Source organism: Salmo trutta, chromosome 13 (assembly GCF_901001165.1).
Source record: "Salmo trutta chromosome 13, fSalTru1.1, whole genome shotgun sequence".
Classification (NCBI taxonomy): domain Eukaryota; kingdom Metazoa; phylum Chordata; class Actinopteri; order Salmoniformes; family Salmonidae; genus Salmo; species Salmo trutta.
The window spans coordinates 10,455,893-10,469,991 of NC_042969.1; the positions used below are offsets into that span (position 1 = coordinate 10,455,893).

Genomic DNA, 14,099 nt, shown 5'->3' on the forward strand with positions numbered 1-14,099 from the left:
ATTGCATTTTTAACTCATGATGGTGAGTAATTAAAGGCAAACAAATAAAATAACAGATCTGTTGAGGAGGATTTCTTTAATTAAAATAGGCACAAGCCGATTGTCACCACAATCACATTTGAGTCTATTGAATAAGGATTGACCATTTAAAATACATGCATGGGTTAAGCTCCTTGTAAGGTCTCTGCTTAGCTCTGTTGAACTTTTTTAAACTGGTTATGTCACATCACAATGCATCCTGGGGGATCCTGGGCCGCATGGCTGTGCACTCACACTCCTCTCTCTGTGGAGGTGTGGCGGAGGGCTCTTCTCCCTTGCCCTTGGTCTGGCAGATGGGGCAGCAGGCGGTGTGGCCCCCCTGTCTGCAGGCAGAGCAGGAAAGGACAAGCTGGCAGCAGAAGTGGGTGGAGCATAGCTGGTACTGGTCCCACGGAGAATTGCAGTACCTACACTCTGCACACAGAGGAAGGGGAGAGGAATGTTGATGAACAGGGCCTGGTTTCCCAAAAGCATCTTAAGGCTGCATTCATCGTTTAAAACCTTCGTAGGAGCCGTTTCCCAAAACCATCGTTATTAAAGTTGCTCTTGAAAAAGCTTGTTATTTAAATGACTGCCTCAGACCACTCATAGAACCGTTAAGTACGTCATTACATGCTTTTTTGCGTTTCCACATCACTTTAAACACAGAAATCTCTACTAAACACAAAATCAAGATGTTCATCTGTCTTTCTGTGACAGCCAATAACTTCAGAACAAATGTGACCGCGACTACAAATACAAAGTTGACTATTTCTTTGCATAACAAAAGAAGGATATAGAGGCTTCAAGTGAAAACCGAGATGACTGTATTAAAATATAAATACAGTCTAGGCTACATAGGCCTATATATAGAATTATTATAAAATACATTTCATGTTCATTAAATTGAGTTTTATTTAGCAATTTGTGGCCTACCGTCTGATTTTTTGCCTCAATATATTTAATGTGTAACATGTGAGCAATTATGTGCCAAATCTTGATTTAGTGCATTATTATAGCGTAAGCATTAGAATTAGCCGGCTCAATATTTGTAGCCATAGGTGATAATATTGCTCTAGGAGCTAATTCGTCATAAGTATAGTGGAATAATTCTAATGTTAAGGTAAGATTGGAAAGGGAGAACGCTGATCCTAGAGCAGTGCTTCCTTTCTTTCGATCCTATCAGTATCGACACATGCCTCAACGACACACTTAGCAAACGTTCTCTCTGCATGGTGTTTTAGGAAACGCATGTTACATCTTCGGGTGTTATAGGAAAGATGTGTCGTTGAAACACTCGTAAGCCTAAATTCCATCACTTTCAGGAAACTGGGCCCTGGTCTCTCGTTCTAACAGGAATGGTGAACCATATGTTGGCATGCTGGGTTTGCTACTGCTTACATAAAAAAAAAAACATTGTGATGATCATAAAGTCTTAAAGGGAAATTCACAGTTAATACAGACCTGAGATGATGTCACTGTTGGAGGAGATTGCAAAGCGCTCGTCAAACACAAACAGTTTGCCGCGATAGAAGCCCTCAGGGAATTGTTCCAGGTACTTATGAATGCCACCTTTCAGCTGATAAACTTCTTTACACACATGCTGGAAGTAGGAAAGAAACAAACACTGTTTGTTTAGGTTTCGCTTTTTGGTTGGATGAAGTGTGTTTGAAATGTTCCAATGATATACTGTCACTGTGCAAAACCTGAAAGGTAGGCTTACTTTTGAGCGGAGATAGGCTGAGCCGCGTTCACAGCGAATGCCGCCGGTACAGTACATAAGGACCTTCTTGTCTCGAAAGAGGTCAAGGTTCTGGTCAACGTAATCGGGGAAGTAACTGAATTTTCGGATGTTAGGGGCCAAACACTGGCTGAACTGGCCCTGAAAACAAAAACATATTTAACCTGCCATTATTTTTATTACCCTATATGATAAATAAAAAAATGTCATAAAGAACAAAGTGGGATACAAACATATGCAGTTAAAAGCAATACTTACAATTCTACTCTCGTAGAAGTTCCGGCAGTCCAGCAGTATTGTATCATTGCAAGAGTCACCTTTTGACAAAAGAGCCTCCACTTCTTTGTGGAATTCTTCAGGTTCCAAGTGAGTACCTAAGTGGTAAAATCAGATGCTTAACTCAGGGCCATATTCAACCATAACCACTTACTGGTTCCATCATGTTAAATAGCATATACAACGCAGATGTACACGAGACACACATTTTGTTTACCTGCTAGACTGTAGGAGAGGGCATCAGGGTCCACTCCCATTGGCACTATTTCCTTGTAGACTCCAACCCTCAGGTTACAAAAACACTCTGCGCCCCCATTGCTGGTCTAAGGAGACACAGAACGACATATTGAGCACTGAAAACAACACTTGGTCGATTCCACGCCAGTACAGCCCGAAAATATTTTAGGTTTCTCAGATTGTTTTAGCAATTTTCACATAATAACTTCATTGGGATAAAGAAAGTTTGACATGCTTTTTACAATTGAATCACAAACAGTTTGAGAAAGTCATGATGAAAATTGCCATTTAAGGCCCTTTTTAGACCTATACATGCCTCCTGTAAGACCCTATGATCTGTGAAATGTACATGATACAGACAACATCTTGGTGTCATTATACTCCTAACAAATGGAGTCTGTCTAGATTCAGAAATACACATTTTTTACATTCATTTATTCAACATTTAATAAAAATATTCAATATAAATTATAATTTCTCAAAAGTACCCTTTTTGATTTCATTCATGTCAATTTCTAAGCATTAAATGGATCAAATATTAAAGAACCAGAGAACCCATTCTGGAAATTTGACGTGTTTGAAGAGTATATCGTTCCAAACAATATGTAAACCATTTTTTTTTTAAATAAGCAAAATCAAAAAGGGTACTTTTGAGATATTAATATTTGTAATGTTGAATAAATGAATGTGATTTATTTATTTTTTTCCGGATCTTGATATACTCCATAGTTGAGATCACACTATAAAAGGAGTAAAATGCAATGGTGTAGTGGTGCCTGGAGAAGTGGGAATACTCACATTTTTCAAAACATTTCCCAGACAGCCTGCCCGGCAAAGGAAAGGCACCTCGTGTGAAAAATTCTATGACAAACAGTGACACGCACAACAACCTAACGTGATAAATCCCATATTGGTCTTTCACAGTCAGGCCAACCCAAGCTGTACTGTGCAGTAGGCTAATAATAGACCAACTATTGAAACACAAATTAGGCAATCAACTGTCGAAATTAATAGGTTTCAGATTTTCACTGTAAAAAAAAAAAAAAAAAAAAAAAAGATGTTCTAAGTCCATAACAATGCTTTAACCACATCAGGAGACCACTTTTGAGGTTTGGGAAAAATCTAAGACTTTTGTTTTTTCGAATGTAGTTACCCTTTAATTCAAGCGCACAGGCACCTAGCACTGTGGTTTGGTTAGATGTGTTTCTGTAGCACGAGTTGCAGTTTGCAAAACAAACAGCCACTGGATTGATTCTGCCAGGTAGGCATAGGCTACTTTGTAGCTAGTTAACATTTAATTGAGAACATTCTTGGAAAGCTTTTCCATCTACAAGACAATGGTTAGGCCTATTGTTGGTGTCGCTATATTGTTCCTGTTCTTTAATTGTTTAAAACTGGACATTTACTTCATATATTGAGGCATGTCTTGCCTTGCTTCAAAGAATACTTAGAAAAAATATAAAACGCAACATATAAAGTGCTGGTCCCATGTTTCATGAGCTGAAATAAAAGATCACAGAAATGTTCCATACGCACAAAAATCTTATTTCTCTAAAATGTTGTGTATAATTTGTTTACATCCCTGTTAGTGAGCATTTTACCCTTTGTCAAGATAAACCATCCACCTGACAGGTGTGGCATATCAAAACGCTGATTAAACAGCATGATCATTACACAGGTGCACCTTGTACTGGGGACAATAAGAGGCCACTAAAATGTGCAGTTGTCACACAACACAATACCACAGATGTCTCAAGTTTTGAGGAGCATGCAATTGGCATGTCCACCAGAGCTGTTGCCAAAGAATTGAATGTTCATTTCGCTACCATAAGCCGCCTCCAACGTCATTTTTTAAAATGTGGTAGTATGTCCAACCCAGAACCTCCACATCCGGCTTCTTCACCTGCTGGATCGTCAGAGGGATGGGGGGTGCTGAGGAGTATTTACGTCTGTAATAATTCCCTTTTGTGGGCAAAAACTCATTCTTATTGGCTGAGCCTGGCTCCCCATTGGGTTTGCCTGGCTCCCAAGTGGGTGGGCCTATGCCCTCGCAGGCCCACCCACGGCTGCACCCCGACCCAGTCATGTGAAATCCATAGATTAGGGCCTAATTTATTTATTTAAAATGAACTGATTTCTTTATATGAACTGTAATTGTTGCGTTTATATTTTTGTTCAGTATAGCTTATAGACAAAATCCCACCATAGAAACGTAGAGGTAATTATTTTATAATGACTTCCTTTCCTGTTCTATTGGTTCTTTCAAGTTTTTTTCATTGTCTAGCAGTTAAAGGCATTATCAACCCATGATAGTTGTTGCATCTTTTCTACATTTCTAAAGGAAATGGCCATCTCTGTCCATGTGCATTGTATAACGGTGTTTACCCACAAATTGCATTTTTGAACATTCGCACCATATGCACATTGCTGCGCCTAAAATGTGAAGAAATAATACTAGTTCAAGATTAAGCTAAACATTCTGATCGGTTCCATCAGCCTTGATACGGTGTATACCTCCACTACACTACTTTGATACGCATCGTAGGGATTAAGACGTGAGTATATACAATGCCCACTGAAAAACAAGTGGGTATACAGCGTATACCCTCCACTACACTGGTAAAATGACACCAAGATGTCTGTATCATGTACGTCTCACGGATCATAGGGTCTCACAGGAGGCATGTAAAGGTCTAAAATGGGCCTAAAAATGGCCCCTTTCATCCTGATTTTCTCATAAATTTGGGCAATAGAATTGCCCCAAACTGAAGCCTTTCTGTTTTACCTTAAAGTCTTCTTTTTTCATTATATTGAAGATTGGATGGGAGCACATTGCCTTGATGTACAAGCCAGTCGCCACTTTTGTGCCTCCAACTGTTCCATTGATCCCCTCAGTTGCCACCCTCACCTGTAGAAATTGTATGATAACTGAATGTAAAAATATATACATCATCATCAGTTTATAAGCCAAGATTCTGTAATTCTGTTACCTTGCCAGTTAACTGGAGTTTTTCACAAAGGGCCTTTTGCCAAGCACAGATGAGCTGTGGATCTGCCAGCTGACAGTAGCAGTAGAGCAGAAGAACCTCGCCTGGGCCACTTTACAAGAAACAGAGCATGAGAAGCTATTGATTTCATAGAGTACCATACAGTCTAATGTAATAACTCCCATACTTGTGTAGCTGGTCACCAGTGATGTGACTGGTGTCAGGTATCCAGGAGGAAATGTCCACGGGCTCTTTCTCTGTTGATTGTTGTTGTGAAGTGGCTTCTTTCTCAATCTGGCTCAGTAAAACCTCAAATGTGGACTGGGTAAGCTGGTGAATGTCAGTGTCATGAGTCCTTGCCACATGTTTGTGGATGGAAGAAAGTTCCTTGAAGGTCTGGCCACAGCAATTCCAAACTGTTATTGAAGCTCTTTTGGATGCCACAAATGTTCCAAATGTCTGCAAGATTAGAGATACGTTTCCATTATGACATACAATAACCAGCACTTTAGCAAGCCAATAAAATAGACCGTTTGTTACACTCCAGTGCTCTGCTGCCAATGACTGGAACGAATAGCAAAAAAAAAAAAAACATCGCTGAAGCTGGAGACTTATTTCCCTCACTAACTTTAAACATCAGCTATCTGAGCACTGCAGCTGTGCATAGCCCATCTGTAAATAGCCCACCTAATCTACCTACCTCATCCCCATATTGTTTTTATTTACTTTTCTGCTCTTTTGCACACCAGTATTTCTACTTGCACATCATCATCTGCTCATCTATCACTCCAGTGTTAATTTGCTAGACTGTAATTACTTCGCTACTATGGCCTATTTATTGCCTACCTCCTCACGCAATTTGCACACACTGTATATAGACTTAATTTTTGTTATATTGTGTTATTGACTGTACGCTTGTTTAGTCCATGTGTAACTCTGTGTTGTTGTTTGTGTCGCGCTGCTTTGCTTTATCTTGGCAAGGTCGCAGTTGTAAATGAGAACTTGTTCTCAATTAGCCTACATGGTTAAATAAAGGTGAAATAAAAAAATATATATACACTCACCCTCCTCTTACAGAACGAGTAGTACTTTCGTAGAGTTGCAGAAAGTTTGAGTTTTTCTTGTTTAAAATCATGGGGGGCAAGGGTGTCAACATCTATGTTAATTAACTCATTGCAAGCCATATCATCGGTTGTCATCATGTCCCCTCTTCTTTCTGTGGCTAGACCTTTTCTAGAGTGATAACGTTATTTGCTAAGTAACGATAATGTTACCTAGCATACAGTTGAAGCTAGCCCCCATGCCTTCTTTTACTTATGTCAGCAATTAAAACATTAAACGAAGCAAAACAAGCAAATAACCTTTGTACCCGAGTTTATCATCAAAACCAACAAAATGTAGCTATAAAGTAACAGTACTAGCTAGCTAACTTACGTTAAGACACACCGGTGATGACAAATACGGAACCAAATACAAGAAATTCGGAAGACAAATAAAGTACACAACCAAGTACTTCTGGTTAACCTCCACTCCGGATGTGCCTGACTTGAATCTGACCGCTATTATTTTCCCGACCATTGAAAAAATCTAATCTTTATAACTCGGTTACTTATTTCGAAAAATATTGTTGCCATATTCAAAAAGAAGCAGCACACAATTATTAATCCAACGGTGTCAACAATAAAATGTCGAGAAGACGGCACAGTGACGGAGATGATGGTAAGCTGTCGCTAGTTACTTCGTGGCTAACGGTATAACGTTTAGCTGAAGCCCGCGAGAGTTGATGCTGCTCGCTCTGATTGTCAATGTGTGCATGCTAGCCAAATAGCTAGCTAACCACCTTGATTGCTAACTAAATCATTATAGCTAGTCATTTCAATTAGCTAACGATGACTGTATCGGTTCATACTTGTATGTGACACTTTAAAACAAGTATTTCGCAAGTCATTGGCAGTTTTCCAGCACCCCATGATTGGCTAGCTAGTTAGCCTGATGGATTAGCATAGTCCTTGCGTTTAGCCTGTTGACTAGAAATTGCCTAGCAAACTACCTTTCGTTCCCCATCACATAAAGCAAAAACACTTCTTTATCCTACCATAACGTTAAACATTTGACCAACATATACTGTGATATATAGCTAACGTTATTCTCTTGTTAACAACTGTTAATATTATTTCAGACCTTGGGGGCGGCAACCAGTGATGCCAAAAAGTTGTAAATCTCGCTAGCTGGCAATGCTACCCCACAGACAGCGGATGTTCAAAATAATGATTAGTGAAATTAACTAGCTAGTAACTTGTTACACTACTGAAGGATAACGTTTTTAGAGCTAAGCATATTTGAGCTAGCACAAAATACTACATTGAAGGAAGGCTTTATCTCAGACTGTATATGTTCCATCTCCCCATCATCCGTCCTGTATGTGTCTGATTTCAAGGCGGCCAGTCTCACAAAAGAAGGAGAACGTCTGAGCCCATTGAGATTGAGGATCGCCTGGAATCACTGATATGTCGAGTGGGAGAAAAGGTAATAGGGCTTTGCAGTAAGTGTGGGGATGTTTTCTGCATGATACCCATGTGTGTATTTTCTCACTCACTATGCTTTTTTGTTGTTGCCTGATTTGACCCCAGAAATCACCAGATATGTTGCCCTACAACAATTTCTTCATTTGCAGAGTACCTCTTCCCTGGAAAGCAATTTGGAAGGTCTTGCAGGTGTCTTGGAAGCCGACCTCCCCAACTACAAAAACAAAATCCTCCGCATTTTGTGTGCTGTGTAAGCTATTGGAAGTTATTCTTATACATTTGAAGGACTTTTAGTAAAAATAAAGAAAAACCATGGAATGAGTAGGTGTGTCCAAACTTTTTTGACTGGTACTGTAATTGTGTGTCTGGTTTTGACAGGGCTCGACTTCTACCCGAGAAGCTGACCGTGTACACAACATTAGTGGGCCTTCTCAATGCCAGGAACTACAACTTTGGAGGGGAGTTTGTGGAGGCCATGATCCGACAACTCAAAGAGACCTTGAAGGCCAACCTGTACACCGAAGCGCTTTACCTAGTAAGTGTTTGGTGCCATAAAATAATTAGTCCACAGGCTCACCAAGGCAATGTTCTTTCAAAGTAATTACAGATGAATTACAATCATGTTTAACGTTATGCTAAACAATGGTTTCCAACACCCTGGCTTCCCTCTTTTTTTCCAGGTGCGCTTCCTCTGTGACCTGGTGAACTGCCACGTGATCGCTGCCCCCTCCATGGTGGCCATGTTTGAGAACTTTGTTAGTGTCACTCAGGAGGAAGATGTGCCGCAGGTAACATCTTATTGATGCATTTTAAACCCTTGAATTGTATGCAAGTATATACAGTTTAGTTTTAGTATTGGTACATTTTGACTGTTTTCCCTCTTCCCAGGTGCGCTCGGACTGGTTTGTCTATGTTGTACTCTCCAGTCTCCCCTGGGTTGGGAAGGAACTCTATGAGAAGAAGGATGTGGAGATGGACAGGCTCCTAAACCAGATTGACGGTTACCTCAAGTATGCTTTTTTTCCCCCTCTTAGTTTGGTATTAACATGTCTTTCTGGCTCTTTCCTAGTTGAGGAACTGTGCATGATGTAATGCAACTGAAATTCATGAGTATTTTGAGGGAGACTCCTTTGTCAACTGCACTCAATAGTGGTGAGACGTCATGGTGACACCAATCTATGTTTTTTTTAGGAGGCGACTAAAGACTCATGTCCCCATGCTTCAGGTTTGGACAGCAGAGAAGCCACACCCACAAGAGGAGGTAAGTAAGAGATATGTGTTCATATATGTTAATCCTCTGTCATAACCATCATAACCATCGCGTCTTCCTCGCTCGCCCTCAGTACCTGGACTGCCTGTGGGCTCAGATCCAGAAGCTGAAGAAGGACCGCTGGCAGGAGCGCCACATCCTGCGGCCGTACATCGCCTTTGACAGCGTGCTGTGTGAGGCCCTGCAGCACAACCTGCCGCCCTTCACCCCGCCTGCCCACATGCCCGACTGCCAGTACCCCATGCCCCGCGTCATCTTCCGCATGTTCGACTACACCGATGCCCCCGAGGTACTGTGTAGTACTCCCTCGCTCAGACCAGTCAGAGAGTGCATAGAAAGAGGAACGTTTGGGAATGGGGTGGCATTTTTGGAATGCTCCGACTAGTCTTTCTCTCTCCCTGACCACAGGGTCCCGTCATGCCAGGCAGCCACTCTGTGGAGAGGTTTGTGATTGAGGATAACCTTCACAACATCATCAAATCCCACTGGAAAGAGAGGAAGACCTGGTGAGCTGCTGAACTTTGTAATTGACTTGTTTATGTGTCCTCTTGTTGTGCGACTGAAGTCATTTCTGACTCGTAATTGAGCGAACAACTTCTTATTTGTTTTCAGTGCTGCGCAGTTGCTCAGCTATCCAGGAAAAAATAAGATCCCACTCAACTATCACATTGTGGAGGTAAGCCCATTACTGCTTCATATCAAGGTTTCATATCAATATGAGGACATGACCGAAGTCGACGCTTCGCTTCCTCTTTCCCTATCTTCTGCCAGGTGATCTTTGGAGAGCTCTTCCAGCTGCCCTGTCCCCCCCACATCGACGTCATGTACACCACACTGCTCATCGAGCTCTGCAAGCTGCAGCCAGGCTCCCTGCCTCAAGTTGTATCCTTCTTCCCACTACTGGGACTACCCATCACAGTCTAGTGAAGGGCACACTGAATGGGTGGTCCATCACAGAAATGCTTGTTTGAATACTTTAGAAAAACATTTTTCTCCTATGCATAATCTGAGAATATAGGGTGAAACCAAGGTACACAAAATGGCATGGGAAAGATCCTACTTTTTTTTTAATCAACAGATCGACCACAAGTCATTTTTTGTCAGGCTTGGATACTTGTTTTACATCAACAGTGAGCGTTAACCCCTTAACAGCCTCCTCCCAGTTGGCCCAAGCCACAGAGATGATGTACATGAGACTGGACACTATGAACACTACTTGCATAGACCGACTCCTCAACTGGTTCTCCCACCATTTGAGCAACTTTCAGTTCCGATGGAGCTGGGACGACTGGTAAGATCAGCTGTCTTTCACACAACTTTTCATTTTATTTTGTTGGAACCCCTACTTATTATATGAAATACTGATTTACTATTTAGAAAAAATAAATGTTCTTCTCCAAAGGACGGACTGTTTAGCGCTGGATGCAGACAAGCCCAAGCCCAAGTTTGTCAAGGAGGTTCTGGAGAAATGCATGAGGTATTTCCATTCAGATCCACTAATACTGTGTTGCACCCAGCTTGTTTTAAATCATACATGGGGAGGGATGTGTTATAGAGTCTGTCCCTGTAAATTGACCAATCGACTTTTGTCCTGGACCTCCAGGCTCTCCTATCATCAGCGAATAGTGGACATTGTCCCGCCCACTTTCTCAGCCCTCATCCCAGCCGACCCCATCTTCTTTTACAAATACCAAGATGAGGCCAACAGTAAGTACACTGCCTCACCAGGGGCCATTCTTTTATGTATTCCTGAATGTATTTCTGTAAACTTCTCTCTGTTGGCGCATCATAGCCTGGGGACTAAGATGACTCTAATGTGCTCGTAATTGGTCTGCCATTTATTTATTTTTTTCTGTTGGATTGTAAGAGTGTGATCACAAGTGGCAGCCTTTTGAGGGTAAAGCTCAAATAAACCCCAGGGGTAACACTTCACATTAGTGTTGTTATTCCAGTGAAACTGTAATGGAACAGATGTAATTAGCCTGTAACAGGAAAGTAGTTCACTCAGTGTAATCTAAGTAAATACGGTGTGCAGTTTTCCTTTTTCTTACTGTTGAACTCTTGACGTAAAAGCGCCATCAGAAATACAACACGACACCTCTGCCTTTATCCAGATGCGCTGCCAGGCTATGCCGTGGCCATAACGGTGGGCAACGCCATCAAGAACCGGGCCTCCAACGAGGAGATCCTCACCGTGCTCAAAGACGTGCCAAACCCCAACCAGGAAGATGATGACGGTCAGTTAGCCCCAAAGCACTCACCTTGTCAGTGTTCCTATATCCTACATACACTCATTACAGTACTGTACACCATAGGGATATGTTCTGCTCATTTCTCACTCGCTCCTCCTTTGTCTGTTTCCAGATGAGGGCGAGGGCTTCAATCCCCTAAAGATAGAAGTGTTCCTGCAGACCCTTCTCCATCTGGCTGCCAAGTCCTTCAGCCACTCCTTCAGTGCCCTGGCCAAGTGAGTGCCTGTTATGCCGACCCACACCCTCCCTTTCTGTGCCCTTTTCTGTGCCACAGAAAAGGGTGGCATTGTTCAGTCCTGAGGCTTAGTGTAGCATCGCTATGATACCAGGCAGTTGAATAAACGGTGGGAATCCGTTGTCTGTTGATTTTTGCGTATGTTGTCTGTGTGTACAACGCCTAAAGTGTCCTGTTTCCATCTGCCAGGTTCCATGAGATTCTCAAGGTCCTGACGGACTGTGACGAGGGCAAGCTGCACATCCTCCGGGTGGTCTACGAGGTCTGGAGGAACCACCCACAAGTGAGACCGACCACCCACCTCCGTCACTACACTAGAACCCTCATTTCCACAGAGTTAATATAGATTTTTTGAATTGTGATATGACCATAGGGTGTATGGAGAAAGGTGAGTCTGTGGTGAAACTGTGCGGTTGACCTTTCTCTGTCTGTGCAGATGATCTCTGTGCTGGTGGACAAGTTGATCCGTACACAGATTGTGGACTGTGCAGCCGTAGCCAACTGGCTCTTCTCCCCAAACATGGCTCATGAATTTACCAGGTGGGCGTTAAACTCTCTCTGTGTGTGCGCCCGCACATGCACGTTTGCTGTGTCTTCCTTTGCTGTAAATCAGATCATGCAAGTATCGCGATCAATAGTTTAATTATCCTAATATGTACTACAGTATAAAAAATCCACTGTTTTGAAATGAATGAACTCATGGATACTCCATTCTTCGGCCTTGTGGCGGGCAGGTTTTACGTGTGGGAGATTCTGCACTCCACCATCCGTAAGATGAACAAACACGTCCAGAAGATTCAGAAAGAGCTGGAGGAGGCCAAGGATAAGCTGGAGAGGCAACAGCATAAGAAGGTAGGCAGCAGGAGGGTGTCCTAGCAACCGCTGCTGTAAACACTGCCTCTTTATAGACTTTAAATGCACAAATCAACCAACAGCATTGCTCTGAATATTGTACTGATTGTGCCAGTAGTTTCTCTTCCAAGGTTTGCACAAGGTAGAATGTTCCCTTGTCTATATATAGTGTCCTTTTAGATCGTGCACTAGTTTTGCTTTCTAAACATGCATCACATGTAGTATTATCAACCCAACAAATTTAATTTGGCCTTGAATGGACACACTGTCCCTTTCAATCATATTAAAACATTTTAATTAGTTTAGTCTGTGTTTGCTGGTAATAGACATTACCAGTAGATGTCAGTGCTGCTGCCATTTTTAAAGGGATGAGAGGAGCCAAATATGCAAATAAGTGACTCTTTCTCTCCCTCAATCTCTCTTGTGTGTTTGTCTCCCCTCCCTCTCTCAGCAGAAGGACAGTGGCGATGAGGAGGACATGGAGAAGAACAGTGAGGATGAGGACGGTCAGCTGGAGGAGCAGATCGAGCGTCTGCAGGAGAAGGTGGAGTCGGCCCAGAGTGAGCAGAAGAACCTCTTCCTGGTCATCTTCCAGGTAGTGCGTGGGCAATAAATCTTTGAAGTTAAATGTACTATGTCGGCAACATGGTTTCCTGTTTTTGTTTTCAACTGTTCAGCGCTTTCAGTGATGCTGAGGAAAGAGGACAGTAGACAGGATGTCACTCCAACGTGTTTTGTATGAGTCCAGCCTGATTTTATCCTTTTTTTCTCCTTCTAATCTTGTCCCTCTCTTCTGTCTCCGCAGCGCTTCATCATGATGCTGACGGAGCACCTGGTGCGCTGCGAGACAGGCAGTGTGGACTTCAGCACGCCCTGGTACAAGAACTGCATCGAGAGGCTGCAGCAGATCTTCCTCATGGTATTAGCTACCCTTTCTCGCCCCGTTCGTCAGTCTGACGGGCCCTGTCCGTTCAATTCCATGTTATTCAAGTTCAACTGATGTTCATGTGGTTCTTTTGTGTTTTCTTTGTAGCATCATGTGACCATCCAGCAGTACATGGGGACCCTGGAGAACCTGCTGTTCACCGCCGAGCTTGACCACCACATCCTAGCTGTTTACCAGCAGTTCTGTGCCCTGCAGCTCTGAGACCCTGCACACACACACACCATTACATATGCCATACTCTATATACACACACACACACACATACTTGCATCAAGATGTCCTCATGACTTTTTTTAATTTGTACTTTGTATGTGTGAGTGCCATTGACGGTATTAACTATAAGAGACCATATTTGAAGGAGGATTTGTTTATTTGGGGAAGTAGTACATTTGACAGATGTTAGAATCTGTCTCTCGGGTCTTATGCCATTTCTTTGTGTGTTTATTTTTTTTTTCCCCCCTTCATTTTGCTGTTCATTTTTACCACGTTACTCGTAGCCCTGTTAAGGTGGCTCTTTTAAAAACCTGAGGTTGCAACTAGGCAAAAGGCAGACGATGGCTTTCACTTCTGCTCAGGCGAGCCTGAATCCAGAGTGTTCTAGTTTTTTTATGTATTTTATGTGAATTGAAATTGGGGAAATGATTCAAACTCCTGTAGTCTTATCTGCCTGGTGTCTCTACTGAGGGGTGTGCAGTTCTGTTGGTCACTGTAACACTTTGGAACAGTGATGAAATAAATGCACTGAAATGGCTTCCTTTTT

General features: G+C 42.3%; 2 protein-coding genes across 3 annotated transcripts; one reads left to right on the forward strand and one right to left on the reverse strand.

Moving 5' to 3' along the window:
- Nucleotides 1-59: 59 nt before the first annotated feature.
- Nucleotides 60-6,756, reverse strand: LOC115205163 (thiosulfate sulfurtransferase/rhodanese-like domain-containing protein 2). Its single transcript, XM_029770863.1, has 9 exons — nt 6,324-6,756; nt 5,447-5,718; nt 5,263-5,371; nt 5,058-5,180; nt 2,253-2,358; nt 2,018-2,133; nt 1,742-1,900; nt 1,483-1,621; nt 60-453 (listed from the first exon to the last, which is right to left on the reverse strand). Exons 1-9 carry the CDS (start codon nt 6,459-6,461, stop codon nt 227-229), a joined length of 1,389 nt encoding a protein of 462 aa, XP_029626723.1. The 5' UTR covers nt 6,462-6,756; the 3' UTR covers nt 60-226.
- Nucleotides 6,757-6,765: 9 nt separating this feature from the next.
- On the forward strand, nt 6,766-14,090 carry LOC115205161 (nuclear cap-binding protein subunit 1). Of its 2 annotated transcripts, none has more exons than XM_029770859.1 (22): nt 6,766-6,978; nt 7,697-7,785; nt 7,934-8,034; nt 8,163-8,319; nt 8,465-8,572; nt 8,673-8,794; nt 8,976-9,045; nt 9,128-9,343; nt 9,463-9,560; nt 9,667-9,730; nt 9,826-9,936; nt 10,218-10,345; nt 10,457-10,531; nt 10,658-10,761; nt 11,169-11,291; nt 11,419-11,521; nt 11,731-11,824; nt 11,978-12,081; nt 12,276-12,393; nt 12,845-12,988; nt 13,199-13,312; nt 13,427-14,090. In XM_029770859.1, exons 1-22 carry the CDS (start codon nt 6,945-6,947, stop codon nt 13,538-13,540), a joined length of 2,391 nt encoding a protein of 796 aa, XP_029626719.1. In that variant the 5' UTR covers nt 6,766-6,944; the 3' UTR covers nt 13,541-14,090. The 2 variants fall into 2 exon arrangements, with proteins under 2 accessions (XP_029626719.1, XP_029626720.1); XM_029770860.1 differs by having other exon boundaries at nt 12,848-12,988.
- The last annotated feature ends 9 nt before the right edge of the window (nt 14,091-14,099 follow it).